A 25,243-nucleotide genomic window follows, 5' to 3' on the forward strand; every position below is an offset into this window, starting at 1 on the left:
CCATTTGTTTACCATCCTGATGTACGCCAGGAATTGTTGGGATAGCTGACCCCCACCTTGCTTCTCTCTAAAGCCAACTTTGCCCAATCCAGCAATCGATAAGTGACAAACTGATTTAGTGTGTAGGAGCATGTAAACTTAAAGATATGCCATTGCCAGTGACTACCAGGCTCCTTTTGTTTGACAGCTTTCTTCATCAAGGTCCCAGGCATTTTGAAGAAGGCTAGGCCTCATTATATTAAATACTGTGCTAATGTACTTAAATGTGCATTAATAATCTGAAGCTAATGGTATGCTGGGCCAGCAACTTAATTCTACAAGATAAAGATTTCAATATTCCAAAACACTGAAGTCATTCACTGGATATGGAACTAATCTAATTCTCTTAGATCAGAATTTACATGATATTAAATATATTCTGACAGCACAGTGATAAAGAAGATTAAAGGAAAAGAGCGCACAGAACTGTACAGGTTGCATCCATCTTCATATTACTTCGGGAGGGTTTTTTCTTTCCCCACTGAAGCCTTGAGTTTGAAGAACCTCCCACAAAATGCAAGTGGAGGACAGGGGTTCAAATCTAATAGCTGATGTTTGTTACTATTAAGAAGGCCCTGATGTCATCAGTCATAACAAGGGGGTTGGATCTGTTAACGCATCATCAGTTAAGAATGTGGGCAGATTATATCAAAGAAACAGCCGCTAAATTAGTAGCTGGAATGATATTAACCACAACATGGTTTTAAATTTTTTTGGTACAGTAGATCTCCATACAGCATAATCTTGTCTCATTAATATGAATAAAATACCTGCTATGATCCCAAAAATGTACAGCAAGTTTAGCCAAGTGCCCTTACGAACAGCAGAGATGTCAAATGCTAGTGTAAATAGCATTGCCCAATCCCTGGGTTTCTTGTATCTTTGACTGGTTTTTGACAGTTGTTATTGCACAGGCCAAGGACAGATAGCTGTGATTTGTGCTTCTTCACAGCTACCCACAGCTTCCTGGACTGGAAAACTGCTGACTGGACAGCATCCAGCAGCTGCCCAGGGCAGTGTTAGAATGGCCAGAAGCTGGACAAGGTAATCATTAATCTGTGCCCGTGCTGCTTGGGCAGCTATCAGACTCGCTCATGACCTGCCTAGGGCATTGAAGAAGCAGGATTTCTAACAGAGAGGCTCAGTGTTACTCCCTCAGATTTGGATGTGCTGGCAGGGCTTATGCCAAGCACTCAACCATCAGTAAAGGGCATGGTAAGAAAACCTGAATAGAAGTGAATATATGAACACAAGAAAAAAGTTGGCAGGAGTCATTGTTTAGGCCTGATAGGTTTGTTTCTCTGCCCCAGCTTCCGACGTACAATACTTTCTTTTAACCCGTAGCATGCTTTTGAATGCTTTTACTGTGTATATTGTCAGTGTTACAAAGGTTCCTTTTATGTATTGCTGCCCCTGTTGTTCCTGTTCCAGCCTACTACAGGGAACACTGAGATTTCTTCCTAAAGTCTTTGGGCTAGAGAAGGCTGCAGATGCCTCAAATGCAGTGTCCTCAGCCCTCCTAGTAAGTACACTCTTGTGCTTCTCTGTAGCAGCCAGGTAAGAGCAGATCAAGGGATTTAGGCCAAGTGAAAAGGCACAGCAAGCTGAAACTCAAAGATCTCTTTTGAGGCTGAACCACTGTCACCTCATCAACTTGTACTGAAGCTTGTATTATACCTTGAAACATGTACGAGCATGCACTTGTATGCTGCATCTGACCAACTGATTAAATGGATTCCAAAGAGAAAATCTGGAGATTCAGGCGCTTTGTGCTTGAAGCAATCTTATGTGTACAGCAAGAATTGTAATTCCTTTTCTTGGGTCAAAGTTTTGAAAATAACTTTTCACAAAATGAAGCACACAAAGGGGAACTCCAGATTTTTTTTCTTTTTTTCTTGAATGTATTAAATTTTTTTTTAAAAGCAGCTGTAGTAATAAAGGATCTCCGGAGACATTCACTGTCTCTAAATCTTTGTCTTTAGGAAACTGTTCAGCTGATCTTTTAAAACATTAATGATTACTTGTGATCATTGATCACTATTTTTTAATAAAGCAGCTCAACCCTTCTTTCCTCTCTCCCCCACTCCCCCGCCCGTGGAATTGTTTTTTTAGTTCACCTTCTGTTCTAGTAATATATTCTTTATATAAATAATTTACATTGTCTAAGTTCATGGAGTTTTGTCATCCAGTTTGACTTTCCCAGGAAATTACATTCCATATTAAATATGGAATAAACTCAGTTCATTCAACAATCTCAATATGGCAGAATATGTAGCAGTGCAGCCAGGCTAAAGTCTTCCTGATCTTATCTCTCCAAGTAAAGTTGTACTTTACAACTGAGTTGCAGTGTTTGATTCTCAACACATGGGTCCTTGCCTGCACATAGACCCTCACAGTAAGGACTAAGCTTTCCCTGGAAAACTTGGGTTAATATAAAACCTATATGTGTTTGACCATGAGATAAACGTGAGTTCAAACTCAAGTAAAATTTTTTTTCACAATCCTCTAACAAACAATTTAAATCAAATTTGATTAGATTAATTTTTAACTGTAAATTCTTATTCCTGTTCCTGACTTTTCCCCTTGCAAAAAGGTATACACATGAACAAATCTGGCAGATTTTTTTCCGTTCTATCAATTCAGAAATTAGGTTTTACTTTCAGGATTTATACACTGAGCATTACTAGCAATAAGATACAGTTCCTTATTTATACAAAAAAATTACTGCAAAAAATTTGCTTTTTAAAAATTTTATTTTAGCTTTCCTAGTGTAGTTAATTGTGAGTAAATTTATCTTTAAAAGTATCATTTGAGCTGATACTGTTATATTCATACTGTATAACAGTAGTGTTTAGACAATTGTATGATATAAACCAGTATAATAAAGTAAACCCTGTAGGGTAGATTATTCTATTGGAAGTACTCAGAACCCTGAGTTCAACATGCATGAAAAGATGAACACCTCCATTTTTAAAAATTATCTTATTGCTTCAGAACAAGTATTGCATTAAGTCACAGTTAAGGCTTCTGAGGCAAGTCCCGTGAAAAATAATGTTTAAAAACAAACACAGCCCCAAACTTACAAGCATCAGTAAATCTATGTTAAAAAAAAGCACTTATATATACTGTCCTGACAATGGCATGGGGTACTTTCAGAATCCTTTAACACATGGAAGTAAGGACCAGTAAGTGGAAAATTTAATCATATGATTACGTATATTTAATCACTTTATGCAGCAAAATGACAGAACTTTACTGAACTATTATTACAGCTTTTAATTTTAAATTGCTTATTGAACGGACTAATTTTGACCTTTAGCCAAAGATAAAATTATCCATAAAAGCAAAGGGCTAAGATCTTCAGGTACAGCAATTTGTGATAGCTACTACAAGGTCAGCAGAGCTTTGAAAGTTTATCACTCCTGTCTACTCAAATTAATTCAAGACATCTGGTTGGATTCTAGATGCTCCAAGAGACATTGTGTAAATAAAGTAATAATTTTATAGAGTTAATAATTTTTATCATTTTTCTAAACACTGAAGTTAATCCTGAGTTTTGTGTTACAAATACATTATCTGCTGTTCTTAAATTTTGTCTATACAGTAAACCAATTATAAGCTAAGATTTTTAATTTATTGTATTTTGCATATATCACTTCACTAGAAACAACGTACAGAGAACTGCAAAATATTCTTTCTTTATCATTTTAAAACATCCTGCCAGAACGGCCAATAGGCCATTTTGTTTCTGTTTTTTTGTTTTAGCAAAGCTATCTCAGGACTCACTTTTGTGGGGGTTCAGTATCATTCAGTAAATGCAGTTAATAAAGGTAATAGTGCTACGAAACTATAGATATTATTAGCCATAACAAGTCAGTTATGTTGGTGATAGTGTCCATTAGACATGCACGTTAATCCTTTAAGATTTACAGCTGAGACTTAGTACAGAAGAGGACAAGTTCTTTGTTAATCAGCAAATTTAAGAGCATGTAACACACAAACATGAGAAGCGTACTCTGTCTCTTCTCAGTGGAGGTGCACCCAATTTGATTTACGCTTGCTACCCAAGAGAATGACTTAACATTTCTCTTCATGCTTTAATTTTGTAGTGACTTTGTGATGATACCAGGTATCTCTGATGGCTATTTTTCTCAATTTATTCACACAATAAACACAAAATAGCCACAGCACAGCAGTTTTCACTAAATGATCTAAACTCCATGCCTAATCTCTAGGATTAAAACCTGTTCCATTCCCTGTAATTTCCAAACTCTGCTGTTGAGGCTGAAACTCCCAATGATGGTCTCAGTCTGTGCAAATCCAGATAATTTTCCTGAAGGACTGCCCAGCTGATGATTACATATTCCTGCCTTTTATAGTTTACAAGAAACTATTAGATAAACCCATAGATGCCATTTTCTTTATAATTTTTCATATAGTGAAGAACAGCCTGCATGCTTCTGTCCATTTGTTCTTCAGAATTATGGTTCTTTAATCATATCTGTACTTCTAATGAAGCACGTTTCATTACAAAGACGAAAAACCATGTTCCATGTATGGAATAACACAATTAATTTCATTTTTACAATTTCTACTTAATAGTTATTTTGTATATAGAAAAACTTGACAAAATGCCTACCTATAAATGCTTAGTTAGGCAGGTGATACCTGCTTATAAAACAGTATTACTTGCCCATAATATCTCTATATTTAGTCCTATGAAGTCTTTCATCAATGCTAACCTAAATTAATCAGTTTAAAAATGAATAGCTGTGTCTCACTGCAGACCATAATGAATTTCATATCTAAGCACCATTTCTGCATTTCAAAGAAAGGTCAAAAATACATAGGTATTCTTAACTATACCAGACACTCATCTATATATAATGAGTCTCAAAAAGTTACGTCTTTACATTCATTATGCTGTCATTACAATCTGTATATTCTTCCTCTAGCTCCCAAGACCTATACATTCTCCTGAGGCAGTCAGTATACATTTATTAGTTAGAAAATAATTTAAATTCCTCCTGTGTTTAACAAATAATACAACCCATAGGGGTTAAAAACCCACTGTCTTTTGCCTCTCAGTTACATTTGTCTGTGGTATACAGGCAGTATGCACAGGTACTCTGTTCATAGTAGAGGAAAACATTCCGAGATTTAGAAACCATCAATATGAAATTCTGAGATGAGGATGCACCTTTATGCTCCTATTCATTTATCACCTTTGTCACCTAAATAATATTCAAAGGCAAATTCAGATTTATTTCTAGTTCTAAACATAACTTCTGTCATAGTTCAGAGACAAGCTGCACTTGTGATCTCTTTACCTTTCAAGCTTCCCTCTCCAGTAAAATTTACACTCTGTGATCCAGCTGAAATTTGTAATTTGTGAGGCACCCTATCCTCGCTGTACTGTTGTGCTGACAGAGACTTCTTATTGCAATCTCGTTGGAGTACATATCATTCTTGTAATAGTACTTTTTACCTGCCCTCTGTATGCCAAGATAGACTGTATTGTCCAGCCTACGTACCTGAGCTAGATCTTCTGTGTTACCTAGCTCTCACAAGAGACAGATCTTGTAGCTTGCTCTAGGACATATGTTTTCCCTGTGTTTATGTGAATCCCGCATTACCATGCAACCTCTGTACAATTAGGATAGCTCTTTTCACACGTACTATTTTTCGCCCTGCCAACTCAAGTATCTGCACGCTGGCTAGTCAGGCTGTAAGTAGATGTTCACTAAAATTAATGTTTATTTCCAATTCTTGATATTTTCCTTCTACCTGCCCAGTCATTATTTTCTTAATATCACGAAGTCATAAAACATTTTCCTGCCTCCCAACCACTGATTTGTTTCCAGATTACTTTTCCTAACACCCTCTTTTTAAATTTAGCTCTGCATAGTCAAACAGAGTAATGTCAAGCAGATAAATCAATGTAAATATACTTTAGTTACATCTTATACTACATTGTATAGCTGTATCGTTGCGGGAAAAATGAATAAAAACTGTATTTTGAGGAAAGTAATATATTCACAGACAATTGTGAGCAAAGAGATTAAAAGCTATTAAATTATTCACTTTTGTGAAGTATTTGCTCAGTTGTGCTAAATATCTACAAGAAATATTTCTAGTTTTGTACTTAGCAATTTCACATAACGGATATTAGAAGGTGACGAACAGACACAAGGAAAATCTGGCAAGCAAAATATCCTTTGAAAAATGCAGAGAAATTAAATATAGACTTTTTTTGGTATTACTAAAACATAGACTAAATTGCAGGGAGCACATATTCATTAGTTCCCTGATCCCTAGTGGAAATCACAGTCCTGAAATAAGTACCAAATTTTTTCTGTGGTATCCACAGAGATTGCAAGATATGCTTACTTGCTACAGTAACCAGTCTGTAGGTAGTCACTTGCATTAACAGGATGGAAATGGAGGCCTAAGCCCATCCTGTCTTAGACATGTTGATACTTAATTCTGGGCTGAAGAAAGGTACCCATTTTCACGGAGGATTCAGAGTGTTGAGCATTTACCCCAAGCTGGGTCTAAGCCAGATATTGTACGCTCTCATAAAACACCTGAGAAGCTTCATATCGATTAATCCAATGATCAGAACCATTAAAGAGTTAGAAAAAAATAAGTCCAAATTTAGGATTTAGCTCCCTGTCTAATCTTGAGGAGGCTTGTAATGTGCATTTTGTATCTGCCAGCATATCAGATTCTTACCAGTGTACTGCAGCATTAGTATTCTGAAACAGACCTGTGGAAACTGGTGGACTTTGCGTTAATAACGAAATATCAACTGAAGCCAGAGTTAGAACTTGGTTGTTTCCATGTGAATCCCCCAAACTTCAGGGTATTTAGTATTCTCATCTTCCCTCTGAAAAATACTCAAGCACTTAAGGATTTTATTAGTAGATAGTAGGGCAGAGAAACATTTTAAATGTCAGCCTAGCAGGGACACTAGTGAATCCAACACCTCTCTGAGTCTAATGCTGAGGCTGTGATGAGTACCCACAACTGCAGACTTCAGTACTATTCGGAACAAATTACTGTAATTTGCTCTTGAATAGCCTCCTCTACCATTGAAAAGCCACCTTGTATCAAACTGCCTTGGTGATGCATATTCAAGCAATGTACGACCGTGGATGATTTTGGTACTTAAACAAACCTGACACACAATTTACATCCATGGACCCCGTCGTGAAATTGTAGCCTAAATAGGTACCATTTTTGGTGTCTCTTGTAACGTGTCTCTAAACATGAAAATCCACTGAACTTTGATTATTTTAAAAGAATATCAAAATTTGGGTTTAGAATTGGGACTGGTGCAATGGTTAAAGTAACAGTTAAAACTCAGGGTGGAAGCAATGAAGACTTTGGATAATTTCTCTTGAGAGGTAAAAGTACAATAACAGCTAGTAAAAAGAAACAGAAGAAGGCATATAGTTATAAAGACAGAGCTTAACAGGTAGATGTTTGGGGATTTTGGTCTTGTTTTTCAGCTAGCACCATGGAGTATTTCCATATGGGAAATACACTGCAGTCTATTTTTTGGATGGAAGATGTTGAAAGTAGACTAGTAGCAAAGCTGCCAGTATTATTTCTGCAGGTGAATCTTGAGGTTGCAGGCTTTCTAAAGTGACATTTGCTCATTCTTTTTCATTCCACAGACAAAGCATCCCTGTGGGAAATGAAATAAGGTATAATTACATGAAAAATTAAAATGTATCAGGATACTCTGACATACATATGCTACAAAATGTGGGTATTAGAAAATTACGACTTAACTAAAGTAAACCTTTATCGATTATGTGCATGAGTTCTTATTTTACTGGCAAAGATTCTTTTGGCATTCTCACTACTTTTAAATCTAATGCTTATTACAAAATATGTAGTCACCAGGTTAATATAAGGGATTACAGTAATCAGTTATATTTAACTGGCACGTTAGTGTTCTAAGTAGCAGTTTATTGTGAATTACTTTTAGAAAATGTGATTTAAATAAGTAATCTCTCTCTTTTATGTCAAAAAGGAATTCAGACTGATTCCATTTTTGCCTTTTATATTCTTCTGATAACTAATTTTGTGAAGAAAACCTCAGCCCCCTACAACCCAGTTATCAAAAGCCAGCATTTATTGTTTAGATCTTCATGTACATTGTCTAATACTTGAGCGTTAGCAAAATGTCAAAAAATAGTAGATTTTATGTCCTATATCTCTCCCAAGATGAATGAAACAGGCAAATATTTCAGACTTTAGACTGGCCAGTAAGAAGCTACTTGCAACTATTACTAACTCTTCTACCTGAGGTTAATCTTCCCTCTATGGCCTTATTGAACTGTTCTGTTCCAAAATGCTCCAGCTTATTTCCTAATAATACTCTTCTTACGCATATATTGAATGAAATCATGACACACTGATGCCTGCAACAGTTTTGCTAGATGAGCCAAGTTTAAATCAAGACATCTGGGCAACTACCATGATTTTTTCTTCACTGCTGTCTTGAAATCCATGTATCAGAGTTCTCAAACCAGTTTTCATTTTTCAAGCAACTAAATTCATACCACACTACGTAGCTTATCATCTAGCTTTCTTGCTGCAGAACAAGCAGTTCTCCAGAGTTAGCAACAATCTTGTACCTAGCTGGCATATATGGTGCTGTATTATGTCTGGCCAGCCAATGCTGTCTCAGTTGAGAAACAGGAAAAAAGTCTTCACAGCTTCTATACTCCATCAGCTTTTCCAGTGACTTCAAATTATTCTCTTTTAATTAAGTAAATTTCCATCCTGATATGAATGTGTATCATTATCTCATGTTCACTGCTACATGCATCACTACTTTTTATACAACATTGGACAAAATCACTGCTAAGTGTATCACAGGGTTCCTCTTCCTCTAACCAACCTGCCAGCCAATTCTAACTTTCCATTGTCACCCTCAACAGCTCTATGTGCTAGTGCAATGAAAATGAAAGAAACTGTTCACCATCAGAGTCCTGACAAGCCTCTACACAGGTAGGAACCTTTCATTTTTAGGCTCTGTTTTAGAATAAATGAATGACACAAAAGTAATTGTCAATAGTGTAAAGGCAGACCCCAAAGCAATCCACAGGAAGGCCTCTGAAGAGAGACAGTTTGGGTCATGTACAACGTTAGACATGACAGAGGGGGGATATTTGGATTCCAAGAATCACTCTCACATGAAAACAAGATAATTACAGAGCCCAATTTCCCAATAGGCCAAACTCAGCTAGATCTAGAAATTCTAAAGAGTAGATGCAAAGATTACTAAGGCATTTTTGGAGTCTGAGAAGTATTACAAGCTCTAGTGGTAGACGTAGCCACTGGACAGCACTGCAAACTTTCAACAGTAAGCAGAGAAAGCTAGAATTACCTTTCCTTCTGGTAGAGGCTGATGAATGTCAGCTTGAGGCTTCTGTATTAAGCCACTTTGTCTAATGCTGTTTGTTTTCTAAAAATAACTTTTTTCTAAAAATAATTTATTTTAGACTGGTGGATATAAATAAGATATAAAAAATTGCTTTACCTCTTGTCTCCTGGTATTACATAATGCAGTAGCATTTGCCACATGCTAGAAGAAAATGTGAAACCTGAATCAATACCTTTTGTTGTTAGCGATTCTCCAGTATTTTGGTTGCTTACTGTGAGACACAGAAGGAGTATGAAAAATTAAATCTTGCTTTTAATTAAGTGATATTTGATGCTAAATGCTTTCATATTGTTGCAGTATCAGTCATAGGAATATTTTAATATTTGATTAACTAAATTAGGGAAATGAGGAATGTAATTAAAACGCTATTCTCAAACTCTAAAATAATTTAAGAAATTAGACGAGTGATGGATCGGTTCACATACTTTACAGGAAACATTGAAAAAAATAACATTCCTGTCTTCCACTTGAATAGTAAGTCAGCTGATTTCAACATGATTTAACCCTCTACAGTTGTTGTGAGTACAGCACTTCTTTCTTGGGGGGGGGGGGGGGCATTGTAGGTTAATGTTTAGTGTCTTTAAACCAAGCTAAAACAAGACAGTGTTTCAATCAGTTCAAATGACATACAGCTGAAGTTCTCAACTTTGCCTCTGCTGAGACCTCCTTTTTCAGGCTGAGAGGTCTTGTCTCACCAGTCAAGCAAAGAACTCCACTCTCCTTTGAAATATGGAAAGTATAAAATCACCCTAATGCCCTGACACTCATTTACCACTCCATCGAGCATTACGACTCTTGGGACTAAAAGCCTTTGAGACATGATGGGGTTTTTTTGTTGTTTCCAGTCAGCCAATTAGCCTCTAGTGTAGATTAAAACACAGTTGCGTGCACACCCAACAACTAGAGTGAGCTCAACTCTTTCAAATACCTCTTCTTTCAGCCTGACTTACAGCTGTTCAAGAATTCAGTTTTGCTGATTATTAGGTGGAGTCATAAAATCCACGGTAAACAGAATTGTTACACTTAGTGCCAAACAGAGGACATAGAAGTGTAAGTTATTTTTTCATTTCCCTGCTAATTTACCTGAAGAAATAATTCTGATAACCAGGAGCTGGCAGTGTTACACTCAGTAGGCACTCTGAGAGCTACATACTACCTTGGAAATGTATGTAGAAAAGTGATTTACCCACCATAGGGGTCCACTCTCTGTTATAAAATAAAGTAACATGTAATAGACTATTTCTTTTAAATTGACATTATTTTGTTAGTTTGCAGAAATGGTGGTCTCTTTCAAGCTTGTAAAATATATCACCTCTGTAGTATTCGAAATTGCTATTATGAGAACATATGAATCATAAAGAACATAATATAAATAATGATCACATTAAATATATACTAATGTATTATAACATAAAATAGTATATAATTAGTATGTCAATTCCAGCAATATGTTTTAGACTTGTATTTGCATTGTTTTCAGAATAACGTTTACAAAGTACAAACTTTTATTTAGCTCTACGTTACCCTAAAACTGCCAGCATACATACATAGAAGTTGCTACGTGTTATTTGTTATCTAGACATTGTCTTAAAAAATAGGCCCTGAAACAGGGCAATAGTCCCAGGCAACAATTCAGCATTCTGAAATGGCATCAGTTAATAAAAGTGAGAATATTGGTGGTTTTTATACATATATGCATATACCCATACAAAATACGTTACATATACATATATAAATTATATACATGTATACATATATATGCAAGTCTTATGAAGAGTGGCTGAGGGAACTGGGGTTGTTTATCCTGGAGAAAAGGAGGCTGAGGGGAGACCTTATCGCTCTCTGCAACTACCTGAAAGGAGGTTGTAGCGAGGTGGGTGTCAGTCTCTTCTCCCAAGTAACAAGCAATAGGACAAGAGGAAACGGCCTCAAGTTGAGGCAAGGGAGGTTTAGGTTGGATATTAGGAAAAATTTCTTCACCGAAAGGGTTGTCCAGCACTGGAACAGGCTGCCCAGGGAAGTGGTGGAGTCACCATCCCTGGGGGTATTGAAAAGACGTGTAGATGTGGTGCTTAGGGACATGGTTTAGTGGTGGACTTGGCAGTGCCAGGTTTGCGGCTGGACTTGATTATCTTAAAGGTCTTTTCCAACCTAAATGATTCTATGATTCTATACACATATACATATAATATATATGTGTGTGTATATATATATGCATACATATATATAATATATAAAAAATACACTATTTAAATATTCTTTTTAGTGGAAAACTTAGCTACTTCCTGCAAAAACCTCTCTATCCTACTCACAGGGAAGGTAGAGCAGCATAGGGTGTGACCTATATGAATAGACAGGAATAAAAGGATAACCTCTATAGCAGGTATCTACATGTCATTGAAAACTGAGAATGTCAGTCATTACCACCTTGTTACCTCACTATTTCTTCTTGAGTCTTCCCATTGACCATGCTTTACTTGAGAGCTCTTTATTGCTTCCCCTCATTCTCCTTCCTCCTTTTTTCCCCCTTTGAACTTTTCTGTCTGCTTCTTCTCTTTGACTTCAGTTTTCCTTAAAGGGTTCAGAACAGTAGCAGTGAACTTTTAACCACTGACATTCAAATAGGATCAGAATGATGTCAAAGGAGTTCACACCTCCCTACCAGTACGTGTTTATAGAAAATGACTTGACTTTTGGCTTCTCAAAATGTAAATGCTTGTTACAGAGGGAGAAATATGTCATAAAAAGGAGATACTAAAGAAAACAAGCAGCTTTACCGCCCCCCCCCCCTACTTCTCATGCAGTTCACAGAAGGTGCCACATTTCATTTCAATCTAAAACCTGCTCAGACTTTGGTTCAAAAAGATCCAGAATATGAAATCTGGTGTGTCCTGTCCTCTTTGGGTCATTCAGGAGTGATGTGGGATTTTCACAGATGTTATCTGTGGAATAACTAAGGAACACTGAGCACGGTATATTAAATGAGTATTAGTGTCAAAATAAGAAAAAAGAAAAAACAAAACAAAACCCCACCATATTCCCCCCTTCCCCAATTGTTCTATCAAGTCAAAAGCAATGATTGCCTGCTTGGTAATGCATCTTATGTCATTCATTATCAGTTGTCAGACCTTTCCAAATGAATTAAATAGGACCTTGAGAAGCAAACCATAAAAACTGTGTACATATGTAACCTTACTATTCATACAATTGCCTTAAGGAACAAAAGAGAAAAAAAAATCACATTTCTCTGTGCAAAATGATGATGAAGTTATCCAACACAAGAAAGTTCCCAAAGAGTCAAAGGACGTACATAATGTGGCTTCCTTCTGACATTTTAACAGGTGATGTTTCTGTAATCAACCAATTCCAAGGCATCTGAGCTCGTCATATACTACCCTAGGCTGTTGGTGTGTGGATTTAAGATAGCATTGTTGTCACCATTGTATTCAGGTACCATTAACAACCACATTTTCAGGCAACTGTGAGATTTTTAAAGAAACACCAATAAAAAGATAAACAAAATCTTTCCTTCTTGTCAGGATGTGAGAATGATCAAATTTCATTTCATTCGCCCTCTCAGAGGTTTTGATTGCCTTTTCCACGGCTTGACCTCACCTTGCTCTTTTCCTCACAAATATATTTTCTCACATAGACACTATAAAACATAGCCATATTGGTAACATTACCCCAAATCTATATTTACTTAATTTGCATGTAACAGAATATCTGTGAATATTCAGTCAGACCACTTATTTCACTGAATAATGAATTATTTATCCATTCACAAACATGACGTTGCATTAATCATGACTGGACCTATTTTTGCAGTGTATGAGTGATTTTTTTTCAACTCTTACATGTTTTTTAAATTAAAATATATTTAATTGCTATAATTTAATTCAGGTAGGTACAACTTATAAACACAGAACTTGAGATCTACTTCAATAATTATGGAATAGCAGGTAGACCGCTTCCGATCTTTTTATGATGTAAGTGTCATGTACTCATCATTCAGCCAAAACTATTCAAATGAGGGATATTCTTTTTCTGTTGTTGACCTGAACAGATTTAAAGCATTTTCTACTAAGACCTTAAAGGATGAAAACAAATTTTAAAAAAAGACTAAAAGAAAAAGAAGGAGCCAAAATGACAAATGTTCTTGTCTACTGACATGATGCCCACAAACTGGACTCTTAGGAGATGATAACTAGTAAAGAACAATGAGTAGAAATACAATGAATAATGAACACAGGAGACTGGGGTACACAGATGTGAAGAACTTCCCAACCAAGCACTCTAAGTAACTTTCTTGTAAATCACAATGTAAAAAGTTCCAAATAGTTGCCAGCACTTTCTGCCCTTGTGTATGTACCAGACACTTTTGGAAATAACACTGTTCTAATTCAACACAGAAAAAAAATCATCTATTTGTTCAGTTGACACCCCTGGCATAACACAGAGTTAACTGATTACATATGCCATCCTTCCCCTAGATTCGTAGTAGGAAACTACAAGAGAAGTAACAATCTCTTTGACATGCACAGTTTTTGAGTGTGCTCTGTGTATGAATCATAGCGCAAGTCTGAACAATACTGCCAGCTGGTGCAAGTGTATGGACAATGAAAGGTAGCACTAAATTGTTCAGGTTTAAAATTTAGAAGAAAGATTGATGCTGCTGCTTTCATATTCTCTTTACTCTCATTTTTCAGAGATTTCACAGAATTATGTTCATGCCTTTACAAAACTAATTCTCAGAAGTTCAGGAATTTCCTTAATGATTTCCTTTAGCATCTTAAAATGAGCGCGAATGTTGACAATACATTGAATATTAAAATTTCTCAAGCATTTCTTTATTTGTATTATTTCAATAGCTGTTTTACAGGTTCTACATTATATTCTGATCCTTCTATCTTTTGGAATACAGCATGTTTTCTTAAACAAGTTTATTCAGCATGTCAACTATTTTAAAATTGATTAATTTAATCCACTCTTCATTAATTCGTATAACTATTTTCTCCTTGTATTTGTTTCCCCTTGCAATCCATTTATAAGAGCTTTTATTCCCATACTGCCAACTAGGAAAACCTTTAATGAGTTGAAAGCTGTAGTAAGAGGTTTCCTGTTTTGTATCAATATCTGCTAGAATGTTCTTTGATGAGTACAAGGACAGACCTAAAGAACAGTGACCTGAGTCTCTGGCACTAAACTTCCAGGTTTTACAACTGGTTTCTACAAAATCCAGTACCACCAACTAGCCTTGAATGATGCTGCAGCTTTCCCTCTGAGAAATACAGAGTTGATACATAGGATTTTAGATACTGAAGATCAGACACATATTCTCCAAATATTTGTAAGAAAGACACTGTAACTCAGTAACCCTCAAGAGCTACCACTGGATTTCCAGATGCTACTGGTCTCTGGTCTAGAGTCTAGCCCAGTACTACAGCACCACAAAATCACATTGAAGGAAGAATTTATTTGAGAGGACTAGCCTGCATAAGGGAATTCAGCACTCTTTCTTAGTAAGTCTAACAATTCGTTCTACCTGACCTTTGCCTTTTGTTGCTTAGTTTCTCTTTCACGTGCCTTCCCCCATCACCAAGTCTTCTGCAACCTGAAATAACAAACAGCTTAAATTAATCTAGAGTTGAAAAAGTTATATGAAACAGAAATTACCTAAGGAGGGCACTTCACTTTATAAATTACTTCCCATAGTTTTCTAGTAGCAGAAAAATCTTTATTTTCTAGTAGTGTCTACTTCTCCATGGAGGAATTTGATAGCTCAAACTCCAGCAGAGTCAAACCATCTCTGCTCTGATGGTACCAGTTTTACAACTGAATTCTTATCAATCATCCTAAGAGCCATCCTGCAATTATCTCATAAAGATTAAATTACTAACTCTAATGAAAGACTAATTAAAATCACTTTTGTTACACTTGAAGACAGAGGAAAAACCCCTATGGATGGCAAAGAAAATGCCAGCTGGTCAATGAAGTCTTGTAAACCCTATTTTAAATATTATCCCACCAGAGGAAAATCAATCTAACACTGGTTACATATTACAAATGAGGGTTGGGTTTTTTTAAACATAATTTTTGTGTTTAGCATGAACAGTGATTATGATCACAAAGCTGCTACATACAGTTCAATTGCACTGAAATCTTCATAGCATAATGGTCAAATAATGATGGACTTTTATTATTTCTTTTATAGAAAAATAAGTTTGTTGAACAATTTTGCAAGGTATGTGCAATAGTAGGAGAAATTATGGCTAGATACACCATACAAACTCTTCAGGACTGAAATGAAAATTAAAAGTGATAGGAAACTAACATTTTGAAAAAATATCTTCTTCCTTCTCTTTTTGGAGCATTGGCTATTCAAAGACAGAAAAAGGCCATTTTCAGTACTGAAACTAGAAAAAATATTGGGCCTAATATGACCTACTCTTTGCACTAAAAAAATCAATAATATTGAGAAGCAACATAAATCTCATTATTGATTTTTAAATAATTTTATTAATGGCTCTATAAAATGCATAGTGAAACTTTCCTTTAAATCACACAGTTTAGTCAGAGGACTCACTTTTATCTTTACCTGAAACACAGGACCAGTATTTCATTTATACTACAGTAGTTTTAAATAGAGGCAAACAGGAATGATGAAAGATTTAACCTGAATGTTATTAAAATGAATTATTACTAGTGAATGATAACAGTTATGTTCTTTCTAGAGATATGAGGCTGAAACTTTCATGCCTGACCTAATTTAGTAGTATTTCATGAAATGAATTTAAAAAAAGAAATAATTTTTGTAAATTCACTGCTCATGTTAGAAATCTCAGGAGTTCTCATTAACAGAAAATTACATTCATGCGATCAAGAAAGCTTTTGTCATCCTGCAGATGAAATAAGTCAGTGTGGAGTCATGAACTAATTTGAAACTATTTGAAAAAGCAGCTAAAACAAAAAGGGGCTTTCTTCTGATGAGTTCTTACTTAAAAAAAGGAGTATCACTAAGGAAACTGATTATTCATGTGAACAGATAGTTTCTGTGAAAAAACTGCAGCTATCAAAAAGTTCCAGACTTGTCACTGAATGTGGTTCACAGGTGCCTGAAGCAGAACTAGTCCCCTTGCTGCATGGTATTCATTTGACACACTTGCAACTAGCTCTCATAGCAGTCACTTGAATGCTTCCACATGCAGTGAAGTCCTCTTAATTTGTACACCTGAATGGAAATCTGCATTTTTTTTCTATTATTAAAAGCAGGTTGGAATATCATGAGGTGCTGTACAGTCAAGTGGATTTCCTAAACTGCTTAAAAGTTAACTACTATTAGTAATATATACAAATGTATATAATTGTTCATATATTTTTGGTTTATGTATATACCTTTGGAAATATATACTTTTTTATATACACACATTGTTTATGTATCTATAAAAAATAGACGAGACAGACTTCTGCATAAGGGTAACTCATTCTCCATAGATATGTCTGGCATACACAGCCATAACTGTATCTACTTGTTGATCAAGGTCGTTGAGAAAGTGGTTAAGACTGTAAACTGCTGGTGAAGTCTGTTACACACTTGTTATTTCAAGTTAAAAGAAGGGCAGGGAGAGGGAGAGGAGATGTTTTTGTGGCTGATTGGTTCTAATTTTGTGATGTTTCTAAAAAGTAAATCCTTCCAACTGTATCACAAGCTACTACTTGTCAGCAAAAAATAGTTTTAAATGGTACATCAAACCCCAAACTGCTATCTTCTCAAACAAGTAATAATTTTATATAATGAAAAAATATCAATCAATTCACTTCCCATCACCTTATTTGCACAAAGAATAGATTAGTTATTGTCTCCCTTACGGACACTTGCTGCAAAAATATGTCCAGTACATCCTAAATCAGTGGTATTACTGCTACCTTCCCAGCAGGCTTTGCACAAATTTATTCTACCATAATCTGTTAAATGTTAAGCGTTCCTTCAGCATGCGTATTTTACTGATACTGTTAAATCTGCTTGTTAAGGAAAGCTGCATATTGGCATCAGCCATTTAATTCTTTTACTTTTTCAGATCATTCTGTTCATCTATTCTTCTAAGACATTCAAGACAAATCCTGTTGTAACTTTTAAGGAAAAACATCTATAGTCTTTATTCAGTTAAGAACTGCAGAGTCAAACCTCGTGTTTGATTAACCTTAATGCTTCCAAAACTGGAAGCACTTTGGCATGCCCACTGTGCTGAACATCCCTGTCCAAATTATACATTTGTAAATATTTCATTATTGCTTACCGTTATTTCTAATGTCTCTCCTACAGTTGATGCCAGTTGATTTCAAGAACAATAAAATGCCCCAGGGTTGCAGGGAGTAATAGCGGTCGTTCAGGAGGTGGTACTCCTCACTGGCTCTGTGCTCAGCTAAGGTCTTTGCTCAGCAGGGGATACTGGGTTCTCACAGGTGCATACTCCTAAATACAAAATTAGTGTCCTATCTACTTCACACAAAATATGCAGCTGCTGTAACAGATGGTGACCTAGTAAAAAGGTTAGAAGAAAAAATCCAAAATAATTATGTTGGTTGCAAAATACACTACTCAAGTCAGGAGAAGGTGGACCTGCCTTGCAAGGGCAGTTCTGAGTTTCTGAGTAACTACTGATAATCAGAAATACCAGCAGAAGTCGAGGCAAATGACTAATGTTTCTAAGTACAGCCAAATTAAAATCTGTGTATTTAAGAAGTTTATTTTTAGAAAACATTGGTGCTAGTCTAGCCTAATCTAGATTGTGATGTAGCCAGTTTACATCCATCTAACAAGGATGTCATTAAGAAAACAAATTTTCCTCTCCTTTCTTTTTTCTCCAGTACATGGTATCTGCCGATTCATTACAGATAGATGAGGTCCCCATCACTGCAGTGACTGGAGGCAGCAGATGTGCCCAATAAATAGATGTAAACTAAGAATACACTCTCTCTGACAGAAAACAAAGCAGTTCTGCAACCTGCAAATCTTATGACCCCTACTCTATTCTGGGTTTTCATTTATACTATCTCTCCTCTGCACGGACTGCCTGGCAATATAGTTATATTCATACTGCATCTTTTCATTTAGTGGTGATCCTTTACCAAAATGCTTCTTTCCCAGAAATTTGTGGTCTGTAGTCATGTAGTCATGTGCTATGCTTCTCTCATCCTACCTTTAGGTTTAGCTGAAACTGAAGGGATCAAAAGGCAAGGTCAACTGAAGACAAGTCTCCTTTTCCTACCACAATTTTTAATGACATAGCAATTAACAATACTCTTAATGTACAAAAAGACAGGCAATATTATTTATGTGTGCCTTGTGATGCCAGCAAATGATAAAGCTAACAAAAACAGAATTAAGAGTTGACTTAAGAGATTTTTGGTTCTATCTATATGTTTAGTTTTTGTAAAGTTTTCTTTTTCACATGCCTCATTGAAAACAGCTGGAGAAAAGTATTATGCCTTACTTCCTAGGCCTGTTCTGCTTGTCACTTAAGGCTAATGCATTGGCACAAAGGAGCTAAACCTTCTTTGAGACAAGACTCCAGTTACTCTGACATGCAATGGTTGTCCAGTGGTTATTCTCAGGTGTTGCTTCCTGGCATAATTCCCTTTTCTGTTTATGCAGAACAGGACTTTTTTCTTTTTGCAAGTTCTGAAGCTTACTTCAATGATAAATGAATAAGCTCCTCCTTATTTCAGAGGAACTAAATACTTTAGACAATACTCCTGAAGTCACTTCCTAAAAATTTCTGTAAGTAAGAAAGAATTGTGCATGCATGGTGTGCAGCCTGGTTTTGTATGTAAGTGCCTGGGTTATGGGTACCATAAGCAGATTAAAAAAAAACTGATATAGACCAGAACAGCTCAGGTCCAGCAAGGTGATACCAGCTCTGGAGTGCTGCCAGAATGTGGCTTCTGGAGAAGCCAAACAGGACATAACTTGTCTGGCAACGTGCTGAAGTGAAGCCAGTTTGAGCATGCCTGCCATGCCCTGCCGGCACTTCTGGTTCAAAAATGTCTTACAGGGTCAGGTGGACCCAGATGCAGCACCTGAACTGGCTCCATGTGTTTGCGCAGTGGGCGCATTGAGCAGTTCTGGGGAAGTCGGTCACAGGTGGCACACCAAGGTTCAGAAGCAGTGGAATTAAATGCTTCCTCAGCCTGGGAAAGTGAGCTTCTTCCAGTCTGTTTTCAATGCAGATAGTGGAGCGTTGACTTGATTTTAATTTTTCAGAAAATCTTTTTCCCCCTTACTGGAAACACTATAAATGATATTATATTGTACAGTGTTTGGCATTCTTGGATTTACAAACCCTGCCAGTTCCAAAATGAGAATAGCTAGCACACAATGAACAACAAGAACTCTTCCAAAAGTTTCCACAAAAGGCAATTTAATAATGTAGACATCTGTGACTTTCTTTCAGAAATAGGTTTATCTTTCAAAATGATACTGTACTACTTAATGTCTGTGTGCAACTGAGAAGCACTTTAGACAAATGTTCTCTTCTATTATTTCTTTAGATTCACATGGGCTTTAGAGGAAGAACGTTTGTTTTATAAGACTGATGTGAAACTCTGAAAGGCCTCCTGATTTGCCTGTACTACATTTAGCCTCATAGTGAATACTCATGGTTTTAGCTTTTAACATTTTCTTTCCCTCACCTGCATTAAAAATACTTGCTATTTGTATTAGGTATAAAAAATACTTGGCTACATCACCTTCACACTTGTGTTTCTTAAAGACAAAAGACTTACAGTCTCTTTCTACATTTTGTTGTGTTTATTTTGAGAGACAACATGATTTATCTTTAAATGGGGGTTGACTCCAGGTTACTGAAAGCTCTGTATGGGCACTATGGAAAAGATGTGTCCCACATGTTTAGAAAACCCCCACATATTCCGTATGCATAGTTTACATTCTTATTCAGCTGTTCCTCTTCACTGTCATTCATTCTTCCTGTGTTAAAGATCTGATCATCTCATTCCTTAGTCTTCCAACTTGTCTTTTAAAATAATCTTTTATTAACTTTAGCATCAGTGACAAACGTGTATTTCTTGTCTTGTGCACTTACTTGAATTTATTCAGCTTTTTACCTACTTATTCATGTTTTTCTCTTCAGAAAATGCCATCAATTATCCAAAAAATGAAATTACATGAATTACACATTCTGTTTCTTGAAATGTGTAGCTATCACAGAGTAATTAACATGTAGCTATTCTAGCCTGTAAAACTTTTCATACTATAAAAAGTCCAGGTGCTACAGAAATCAATGGGGAAACTCACATTAACAAGCTAGGATTTCACTGTTACCTTGTTCTAAAAGAGAAATGCCAGTTTAGTAGTTCACTGATGATGGGCTACTGTACGGTGCAGTGACCAAAGATCAATATGCCAAGCTACTAGAAGAAAAAGTCATTGTAAATCTATGTGGTGCATTGCTGAGGTAATGGTTTTTATAGAACAAACAAGTTTTCCCACACTTTCTCTCAAAAGTGAATTCAGTGTTTATGAAGAATGAATTGTAGTGGTTCAAAATGTCTGCAGGCTGTCCTGATCAGCCTTGTCAAGTTCAGACTTCCAGATTTCATCAGTCTTTATTGCTACAAATTTTTCCCAGACATTAAAACACTTCATATTGAGTACAGCTCTCCTGTACGACATAAAGACATTTCAAATTTTTCTGTTAGAAAAAATGCAATCAAATGGAGTCAGTGCATTGGTCCAGCTAAATTGAGTGTTCATTTAAAACTCCAAAGATTCAAATTTTCTCAAGATTTTATTAAAAGCATGTCCCTGAAAGTCTTCCCTCCCCCACCCCCACCCCCCATAGTTTTTATTTTCACCCAAAGCACAGTGAGTTACAGCTTTATAGATCTCCTCTAATGCACTTCGGTCTATGCCTGAGTAGTAATATCCTTCTATACTGCCACTGTGGGTGGTCTTTTAACAAGTAGGCAGAACAAAGTATAACAAAGAATGTTTCATACAAAAGAAGATAGAGTCATTTATTTGTAAATTTTTATAAAACCTTAATTAGACTAGCTAATTAATGCTTCTAGAGCATGTCACTTCTGTCTTTCTCAAGCAGAAGAAATCAGAGATCCTCCAGGTCACTTTGAAAATCTTGGCCATTACTCAAATTACTTCAATTCCAATGAGATTTTGGCTTGAAAACACACAGATTCCCCCCACCCCCACCCCCAAATCCTGCAGTGAGTCCCATAAGGTAGGTACACAGGATAATACAAAAGCATTTAAACAAACTAGCTTTGATTTTTCAGTGCTCAGCACCCAGAAAGACAGTCAAGGTTAAATGGAGATGCAGATATTGTACAGTTCTCAGTATCAAGCTATTTCACTGTGGCACTGTAGCTGACCAGTTTTGAAATATTATCTAGCATTCTTGCATTTGCAAGAAATAGGGGGGGTGTGTGTGTGTTTGAGCATTTATTTTCTATATAGAGTTTGCTAATCTACAGAAAAACACATGTACATTAGTCTTCACTACAGCTAGTAAAACAAATAAAACTTCTGGACACAGGTTATGGAACATGCAAATAAACAATCCTGAGATTCCTGCAATTGTGTGTTTATATAGTGAGTAAAAAAGGAAGTAGTAAACAAGGAAGCTTGTTTCCAGTAGGGGCTGTATGACCAATTCTATACAATTCTAGCATTTTAAAGGCAAATGCAATATAGAAAAATGAACAAATGTAGGGTTGTGGAAGGAGTCTACCTGTTTCATCTGTTGAGTGCCATTTCAAAAAGGCATGTTTCTACCGTTCTTTCAGTAGGTGGGAGAGTGTTTTCATGCCAACAGTAGACTTGCAAGTTTCAGTGCCGAAAAACTTCAGTAAAATATCAGCCTTTGCTACAAACAATATGCAAGCAAAATACACTTTCCATTTGTAGATTAAATTGCCCATCAAATACAAAGAAAAACCAAAACAACCTAGTCTTCTAACAGATGCAAAAGGCTGCTAGGTATATTTCATACAATTTTTACAAGCATGAAGAATGAATGGCTATCCACATATAACCAAGCATTTGTAAGAAAACTTTCTGAAATAAAGTCTTTACTAAAAAAATAAAAATATTCTACAAATCAGCTGTGAAGAAATTCAGAAGGGGGTTCTGTGGATGAAAGCATAATGGTTTATTTTCAGACTATCATCTTCCATAAATTTAAGTGCTCAATATTATACCAGCCAGGTGTCAGAAATGAATAGTGAACCTGCCAGGAGAGATGTTTTCCATTTCTTAACCACCATCCTGGTCCATGACAGAATTGATTGGCTTTTTCACATATACTGCTACTACTGGCAGAGATAAAATATGATCTCTCTTTAAATAACTATCTTTACACCAAATTTGTTCACTTCAAGTGAGTTTAGTACGATATTTTGATTTTTAAAAAGATAAATGAAATAATCTAAATCCACAGTACTATTAAAATCTTATTTTTTGAGAATACTAGAATACACTTTTGACAAAGGGCTTGCTTTATAATTTAAGCATAATTTAAGCGCAATGTGCAGTAGATTTTTCTCTTGTCTCAGTGGTGCTTGACCTTTACTTCACTGAATGGGTATCTTAATCTACTAGGTACTCTATGCTGTTTCCTATGATAAGAATTTGAGTTCTCAGTCTGATGTGATTGCCTTCCACTATGGTTTAAGGTGTGAGCAGACTCAACAAGTTTGTCCCGCTGTCAAAACACTGATATAAAAAGAACTCATCAGTGACTGGTCATTCTTTAGTAGTCTACTGTATAGTGTAGCATTTCCTATGATCTGTGAATTATCAGATCAATTTGCATCAGAAAAGTATAACAGAGTTACAGGAAAGTATTGTTACCAAAACTGATTTTTTGCATCCCCTTCTCAAAACTTTAAATACCATCAACCATTGCAAAGGAAGGCAAAAGTTTTGCTTTGAATCACATTCCAGTTATTTTTTTCTTTCGTTGTGTTTCTCCCTGCTGGCCAGCCCATGCTGATCCCAGAATGAGACTCTCATACAAAGGTCAGCCTTGCAAGGTGAGGGATCTGCCATTAGGCAGATGAAGACTTAATTGAACAATCATCCAGGTCAAAGGGAGTCTTTTTTCATTATTTTAATAGATCTTAAGTAAGGTTCTTAATTGGGAATAGGTTGCCTCAAGTTCTCAGAAATGAACTTGTTAAAATCTCTGGAAGACAAACTTCTCAAATCTCCTTTGTCATGTGTTCTGTTTTTTAATTAATTCATTTCGAATGTGTCTGCATAATTTGGTCATATGTTGGCACTGAGAGGTTGTGATTTTCCTCCTGCTCTATCACTAAAATAATAATATACAAAAAGTGTATCACTGATCCAAAGTCATCCATCTCTGTGTCTTTAGCCTTGCAATGAGTAGGCAATTTTGCAGCTTTCATTGCAAAACGCCACATTTTGATAAGGAAGCCTTTGGAAATCCTTCTGACCTCAAGTTCATAAAATGCATGTTCTTAACACTGCATGTTGCATTTGAACCAAAGATAGCTCAGTGAATAATAAGAGGAAAACACTGCTACTATGATACCCAAGTTTGCTATGGTTGTGTTTCCTTCTTTCATGACCTCAGTGTTCTTTTAAGGTAATAATTGTACATGAACATGAAAGAAGTGTTATCCTGATTGTAATAAAATTAAAATGACAAGTTACAAGAGGATTTTTCTATATGTCTTGACAGATATTTTAAAACAACAGCAGAGGACTACCAATGATTTTTCTGGATAAAAAGACTTCCATCACCCTTAAAACATTTTCTCATCTTCCATTATGATGCTTTCCACAGTAAGCTGGCAAGATGAAGGTATAATTATGCAAATTTGTCAGAGAAGGGGAAGAGCATCTTCAGTCATAGGCTTGCCAAGCTGGTGAAGAGGGCTTTAAATTAAAGTTGTCGGGGGGAGGGGAAGCTCAATCCATCCTACTCCTAACAGTTTGATGCCAGTGCCAGCAATAGATTCCCAGAGCCTGGAGAGAGATCACAGGTCAGCAGGAGAGCACCTGAAGCGCAGCACAAACGAATTCCAGCCACTCCAGCCAGAAAGTCAGCTTCATTGGGGGCCCAACTTAAAAGCCTCTGTGCAAACACATGTAGCATGGGGAATAAACAAGAGGAGTTAGAGACATGTGCACGCCTGCAGGGCTGTGATCTTATTGGCATCATGGAGACGTGGTGGGATGGCTCCTATGACTGGAGTGTTGGAATGGAAGGATACAGGCTCTTTAGGAAGGACAGGCAGGGGGAGGGGGTGTTGCCCTCTATGTCAATGACCAGCTGGAGGGCATGGAGCTCCACCTGGGGATGGATGAGAAGCCGACAAAGAGCTTACGGGTCAGGATTAAAGGGAGAGCAGGGGCAGGTGACCTTATAGTGGGGGTCTGCTACAGGCCGCCCGACCAGGAAGAGCAAGCAGATGAGGCCTTCTATAGACAGATGGGAGCAGCCTCATGTTCACAAACCCTCATCCTCACGGGGGACTTCAACCACCCCGTTATCTGTTGGAGGAACAACACAGCAGGGCATAAGCAATCCAGGAGGTTCCTGGAATGCATCCTTGTCCAAGTGATGGAGGAGCCAATGAAGAGAGGTGCTATGCTGGACCTTGTTCTCACCAACAAGGAGGGGCTGGTGGGGAATGTGAAGCTCAAGGGCAGCCTTGGCTGCAGTGACCACGAAA

General features: G+C 36.6%; 1 protein-coding gene across 10 annotated transcripts in view; it reads right to left on the minus strand.

Annotated features, from left to right (window-relative positions):
- B3GALT1 (beta-1,3-galactosyltransferase 1) overlaps window positions 1-25,243 on the minus strand; it is a 228,654-nt gene that overhangs the window by 167,166 nt on the left and 36,245 nt on the right. For 3 of the 10 annotated variants that reach the window (XM_030017459.1, XM_030017469.2, XM_030017470.2), the window contains one exon: window positions 15,053-15,116. The exons of the other annotated variants lie outside the window; for them this stretch is intronic. Coding sequence is in view for 2 of the 3 variants with exons in the window: in XM_030017469.2 (XP_029873329.1) it covers window positions 15,053-15,116 (64 nt within the window). In the remaining variant the exon portion in view is untranslated. The remainder of the gene's footprint in view (window positions 1-15,052; window positions 15,117-25,243) is intronic. 10 annotated transcript variants of the gene reach the window in all.

This window comes from Aquila chrysaetos, chromosome 6 (genome assembly GCF_900496995.4).
Source record: "Aquila chrysaetos chrysaetos chromosome 6, bAquChr1.4, whole genome shotgun sequence".
NCBI lineage: Eukaryota > Metazoa > Chordata > Aves > Accipitriformes > Accipitridae > Aquila > Aquila chrysaetos.